Raw genomic sequence first — 6,826 nt, 5'->3', positions numbered from 1 at the left:
ATAGTTGTTTATCTGAGTGCTTTTGACCAATAATCTTGTGTGAAACACTGTCCACCCCTGTTAAGTTCTCTATAAAAGTTAGGCTATTCGGGCAATAAAATGGAGCATGATCTGACTCTACTGTGTGTCTGTCGTGCTTTCGGCCGTGCTTCCTGCAACATATGGCGCCCGAACAGGCTGAGACCTGAACAGGGCCTGAACAGGACATCGCAGCAGGAGACCTGAACAGGACCTGAACAGACATCGCACCGGAGCAGGACATCGCAGCACCGGAGCAGACATCGCAGCCGAGCACGGACATCGCAGCGGCGCCGGGGCAAACATCGCAGCGCAGCGGGACACCAGCGGCGCCGGCACATCTGAACGCAGGTAGACCAGGAGACCAGCGGCGCCGGGACCAGCGGCGCCGGGACCAGCGGCGCCGCGATCTCGCCGCGCCGTCGGGACTTCCGAGCGCCCATCCGACCGGCGCTTGAGCAGACCGGACACCGGCCCGGAAACACGGTACACAGGCCTCACGGTGAGACGCGGTACTCCCGCTGAGAGACGCGGAAAACGGTGGGAAATGGGGTTTTGCAGCGGGACGTGGAATTGCGGAGGGCCGCGGGTAAACGGAGTCGCGGCGGGACGTGGAATTGCGGAGGGCCGCGGGAAATAGAGTTGCGGCGAGACGTGGAATTGCGGAGGGCCGCGGGAAATAGAGTTGCGGCGAGACGTGGAATTGCGGAGGGCCGCGGGAAAAAGAGTTGCGGCGAGACGTGGACTTGCGGAGGGCCGCGGGAAACGGAGTTGCGGCGGGACGTGGAATTGCGGAGGGCCGCGGGAAACGGAGTTGCGGCGGGACGTGGAATTGCGGAGGGCCGCGGGAAATAGAGTTGCGGCGAGACGTGGAATTGCGGAGGGCCGCGGGAAAAAGAGTTGCGGCGAGACGTGGAATTGCGGAGGGCCGCGGGAAATTGACGTGATCACGGTGTGATGCGGGACATCCGAGATCGAGCTGCTACGGGAGACCAGAGGCATCAGTGGACAACGGCAGCCGACTCTCACCGTGTGGCGAGTCGGCACAGAGCAGAGGGGCGGACATCAGGACCCTGCAGCCTGTCTGACGTAACCATGGAGGCAGCGGCGGCTGTGCTGCTTCTCTTTGGCATTCTTTTTATAACAGGTTTATCTTGCAATGCAAAAAAGACTATTCGTCCCCAGATCGGTGTTATAACTATGTTTCTGGATAACATTCCGTGGGGTTACCTCATTCTACGGACTATTAATGACGATTTAGCTCTATTGCAGGGCAGGAGTGCAGAGACGCAGATTACACTGCCAAATGACCACCGGCAGGCTCGTTCACAAACAGCTTCTAGGATTGCAGCTGGCACTGCCTGCAGCCATATAGCAGACGTTACACTCTCTTTCCTAACTAGTAATCATGTGTCTCATCCATTTGTGGTGAATGGTCAGTGGCAAAAAGAAAAGGGGGAGAGTAAGGGGCGGCAAAGACACAAACGGTACCAGGAGGATGCCACTGACACTAACAGCACGGGTAATAGGAGTAGTATAAGTGACATAGGTGCAGGGCGGCGGCAGGCACTGCCGCGCTGTGGGGCATTCTGCCTGCTGCTCGCCCTCACCTGCCTGTGCACTGCTGCCGACAGTGCTAGAGCAAAATGTGAAGTCTGCTCAGACGGCAGTGATGAGAGTGCTTGTGTGAAGAAGACGTGTGCTGAATCTGACTTTGTGTGCAACAGTGGTCAGTGTGTGCCAAACAGATGGCAGTGTGAGGGGGATCCGGACTGTGAAAATGGGTCTGATGAGATTGCTGATCTGTGTTATATGAGAACATGCCAGGTAAATGAAATCAGCTGTGGTCCTCAGTCAACCCTGTGTATCCTGGTGTCCTGGAAATGTGATGGTGAAAAAGACTGTAACAGAGATCCTGATTGCAAGGATGGAAGTGATGAAATTAACTGCCCTTCTCAGACCTGCAGGTCAGACCAGTTCAGATGTGAAGATGGGAACTGTGTCCATGGGAGTAGGCAGTGCAATGGTGTGAGAGACTGTCTGGATGGCACTGATGAAGCAAACTGTAACAATGTTATTCAGTGCTCTGGACCTGGCAAATTCAAGTGCAGAAGTGGAGAATGCATAGATACCAATAAAGTGTGTAACCAGCAGAGAGACTGCAAGGACTGGGGTGATGAGCCCCTGAAGGAATGCAACATAAATGAATGTGACTGTCCAGCTGGGTTTGACTTTGTAGAAAAGAGAAACTGTGGAATTGATGAATGTCAAAACCCTGGTATCTGTAGTCAAATCTGTATCAACCTGAAAGGTGGCTACAAATGTGAACGTAGCCGTGGGTATCAGGTGAATCCTGCTACAGGAACCGGGAAAGGGCCATACTGGTACAAAAACACAAATAACACCTGTGATTACAATGACGCTGCTAAGCAGGGTTTAGGGGTTTGTAGCATGGAGACAAGGGGTAACAACTGCAGTGTTTGGAACAATTGTGCAGCTTTGGCCTTACCTCCTGATGTGCTTCTGATTTGTGGGGATGGGGCCTGGCATGGTATCCCTACAAATGCTGTCAGATGTCCATGTTACTTAGATAAACTCATTGTATTTGCTCCTAGCTTGCTACAGTTGCGTGAGATCACCAGACATAAATGGGCATTGCTTGCATCAGATTGCAATGATAATGTTGAATTGTGTGGGGTTGCAGCTAGAGCGGCATTAGCAATTTCAGTGTCTGGAGTGGCATCTGCGGCCGCACGTAACAACTTAGAAAATTTGGTATGCTGGGCCAAGAGGCAAGCCTATGCCACGACAGAGATACTTGAGGAGATGTTACTAGATCAAAATAGTCTGCGACATCTGCTTTTACAGGATCAAGCTGCTATTGACATCTTGCTTTTGGCTCAAAGGAATGGGTGTGAGGACTTTAAGGGAATGTACTGTTTAAACCTTTCTGATCATAATGAGTCAATTCACAAATCCATTACTTTCCTGAAAGAGCACGTGAGAAAGATTCAATATGGTATCAATCCTTTCAATCAATGGTTCACTGACTTGTTTGAAACAAGGTGTAGATGGTTGCTGGGTTTAGTCACAAGGGGATTAAGGATTTGGTTTATGGTGGTGGTAATCATCGTTGTGTGTTGTAACTATAGCTAAAGGGTCACTTGTAAAACTGCTGTGTCGGGCTTGGTTTCCTCAAAAGAAGAAGGGGGAATTGTTGAGGGATTTCTTGAAACAGCAAAAATCCTATGGCTTGCTGTAGCTGAGCAAACCAAGCTACCAGGGCAACTATGAGAAGTTCCCATGACAGTGTTCCCACATTGCCCAATTGAGGAATACAGAAAAATATTGTTACCAGTAGCTGGCTTCAAGGACAAGGTCTATGTGACTGCTAATCACAAGGGGTTGTTTTCTTGCAGGTGGGGTTGTTTTCTTATAGTTGTTTATCTGAGTGCTTTTGACCAATAATCTTGTGTGAAACACTGTCCACCCCTGTTAAGTTCTCTATAAAAGTTAGGCTATTCGGGCAATAAAATGGAGCATGATCTGACTCTACTGTGTGTCTGTCGTGCTTTCGGCCGTGCTTCCTGCAACACGCCTTGTTCACTGTTTACGAGCAACACTAAATATACCCCTAGCCACCATGGCAGAAGACTGAAAACTCGGGCTCCAGAAAATGCGTTTCAAGCCCCATTCACCCATCCAGAAGTGCCCCCAAAGGAAGGCTTTGGGTACAACTGGACTCCCCAGGGGAGCCTTTATGCAAGCCCCACATGCAACTGGACCCTCCGGGTTCACTCTTTCACCGCAAGCCTAAATATAGCCCTAGCACGCCTGGCAGTCGACTGAAAGTTCGAGCCACAGAAAATGTGTTACAAGCCCCATTCGCCCATCCAAAAGTGCCCCCAGAGGAAGGCTTTGGGTATATCTGAACTCCCCGGGGAGCCTTAACGCAGCCCCACATGCAACTGGACCCTCCGTGTTCGCTCTTTACAGCAACCCTAAATATAACCCTAGCCAGCATGGCAGAAGACTGAAAACTCGGGCCACAGAAAAAGCGTTTCAAGCCCCTTTCGCCCATCCAAAAGTGCCCCCAAAGGAAGGCTTTGGGTACAAGTGAACTCCCCAGGGGAGCCTTTATGCAGCCCCACATGCAACTGGACCCTCCGTATTCGCTCTTTCACAGCAACCCTAAATATAACCGTGGCCCGCATGGCAGACGACTGAAAAATCAGGCCCCAGAAAACGTGCTACAAGCCCCATTCGCCCATCCAAAAGTGCCCCCAAAGGAAGGCTTTGGGTACAAGTGAACTCCCCAGGGGAGCCTTTATGCAGGCCCATACGCAACTGGACCCCCCGTGTTCGCTGTTTACAAGCAACCCTAAATATAACCCTAGCCAGCATGGCAGAAAACTGAAAAATCGGGCCACAGAAAAAGCGTTTCAAGCCCCATTCACCCATCCAGAAGTGCCCCCAAAGGAAGGCTTTGGGTACAAGTGAACTCCCCAGGGGAGCCTTTATGCAGCCCCACATGCAACTGGACCCTCCGGGTTCACTCTTTCACAGCAACCCTAAATATAGCCCTGGCCCGCCTGGCAGTCGACTGAAAACTCGGGCCCCAGAAAATGCGTTAAAAGCCTAATTCGCCCATCCAAAAGTGCCCCCAGAGGAAGGCTTTGGGTACAAGTGAACTCCCCAGGGGAGCCTTTACGCAGCCCCACATGCAACTCGACCCTCCGGGTTCGCTCTTTACAGCAACCCTAAATATAACCCTAGCCAGCATGGCAGACGACTGAAAATTCGGGCCGCAGAAAAAGCGTTTCAAGCCCCTTTCGCCCATCCAGAAGTGCCCCCAAAGGAAGGCTTTGGGTACAAGTGAACTCCCCAGGGGTGCCTTTACGCAGCCCCACATGCAACTGGACCCTCCGGGTTCACTCTTTCACCGCAAGCCTAAATATAGCCCTCGGCGAAATGGGAGAAGACTGAAAAAGCGGGCCAGAGAAAACGCATTGCGATTCCCCTTGGACCATCCCAAAGTGCCCCCAGAGGAAGGCTTTGGGTACAACTGGACTCCCCAAGGGAGCCTTAACGCAGCCCCACATGCAACTGGACCCTCCGTATTCGCTCTTTCACAGCAACCCTAAATATAGACCTGGCCCGCCTGGCAGTCGACTGAAAACTCGGGCCCCTGAAAATGCGTTAAAAGCCTAATTCGCCCATCCAAAAGTGCCCCCAGAGGAAGGCTTTGGGTACAACTGAACTCCCCAGGGGAGCCTTTATGCAGCCCCACATGCAACTGGACCCTCCGGGTTCACTCTTTCACCGCAAGCCTAAATAGAGCCCTAGCACGCCTGGCAGTCGACTGACAGCTCGGGCCACAGAAAATGTGTTACGAGCCCCATTCGCCCATCCAAAAGTGCCCCCAAAGGAAGGCTTTGGGTACATCTGAACTCCCCAGGGGAGCCTTTACGCAGCCCCACATGCAACTGGACCCTCCGTGTTCACTGTTTACGAGCAACCCTAAATATACCCCTAGCCACCATGGCAGAAGACTGAAAACTCGGGCCAAAGAAAATGCGTTTCAAGCCCCATTCACCCATCCAGAAGTGCCCCCAAAGGAAGGCTTTGGGTACAAGTGAACTCCCCAGGGGAGCCTTTACGCAGCCCCACATGCAACTGGACCCTCCGGGTTCACTCTTTCACCGCAAGCCTAAATATAGCCGTAGCACGCCTGATAGTCGACTGAAAGCTCGGGCCACAGAAAATGTGTTACGAGCCCCATTCACCCATCCAAAAGTGCCCCCAAAGGAAGGCTTTGGGTACATCTGAACTCCCCAGGGGAGCCTTTACGCAGCCCCACATGCAACTGGACCCTCCGTGTTCGCTCTTTACAGCAACCCTAAATATAACCCTAGCCAGCATGGCAGAAGACTGAAAACTCGGGCCACAGAAAAAGCGTTTCAAGCCCCTTTCGCCCATCCAGAAGTGCCCCCAAAGGAAGGCTTTGGGTACAACAGAACTCCCCAGGGGAGCCTTTATGCAGCCCCACATGCAACTGGACCCTCCGGGTTCACTCTTTCACCGCAAGCCTAAATATAACCCTGGCCCGCATGGCAGACTACTGAAAACTCGGGCCCCAGAAAACGTGCTACAAGCCCCATTCGCCCATCCAAAAGTGCCCCCAAAGGAAGGCTTTGGGTACAAGTGAACTCCCCAGGGGAGCCTTTATGCAGGCCCATACGCAACTGGACCCCCCGTGTTCGCTGTTTACAAGCAACCCTAAATATAACCCTAGCCAGCATTTCAGAAAACTGAAAAATAGGGCCACAGAAAAAGCGTTTCAAGCCCCATTCACCATCCAAAAGTGCCCCCAAAGGAAGGCTTTGGGTACAACTGGACTCCCCAGGGGAGCCTTAACGCAGCCCCACATGCAACTGGACCCTCCGTATTCGCTCTTTCACAGCAACCCTAAATATAGCCCTGGCCCGCCTGGCAGTCGACTGAAAACTCGGGCCCCAGAAAATGCGTTAAAAGCCTAATTCGCCCATCCAAAAGTGCCCCCAAAGGAAGGCTTTGGGTACAACTGAACTCCCCAGGGGAGCCTTTATGCAGCCCCACATGCAACTGGACCCTCCTTGTTCACTGTTTACGAGCAACCCTAAATATAGCCCTCGGCGCAATGGGAGACGACTGAAAACTCGGGCTCCAGAAAATGCGTTTCAAGCCCCATTCACCCATCCAGAAGTGCCCCCAAAGGAAGGCTTTGGGTACAACTGAACTCCCCAGGGGAGGCTTTACGCAGCCCCAC

General features: G+C 52.5%; 1 protein-coding gene across 1 annotated transcript; it reads left to right on the top strand.

Annotated features, from left to right (window-relative positions):
• The first annotated feature begins 221 nt into the window (after positions 1–221).
• Positions 222–3,280, top strand: LOC137841944 (uncharacterized). Its single transcript, XM_068655447.1, has 3 exons — positions 222–659; positions 917–2,779; positions 3,171–3,280. The coding sequence occupies exons 2-3, from the start codon at positions 976–978 to the stop codon at positions 3,278–3,280; spliced, it is 1,914 nt and encodes a 637-aa protein (XP_068511548.1). The 5' UTR covers positions 222–659; positions 917–975.
• Positions 3,281–6,826: the final 3,546 nt, after the last annotated feature.

This window comes from Anas acuta, chromosome 18 (assembly GCF_963932015.1).
Source record: "Anas acuta chromosome 18, bAnaAcu1.1, whole genome shotgun sequence".
Classification (NCBI taxonomy): domain Eukaryota; kingdom Metazoa; phylum Chordata; class Aves; order Anseriformes; family Anatidae; genus Anas; species Anas acuta.
The sequence above is the reverse complement of the archived record's forward strand: the minus strand, read 5'-3'. Positions and strand labels throughout refer to the sequence as shown.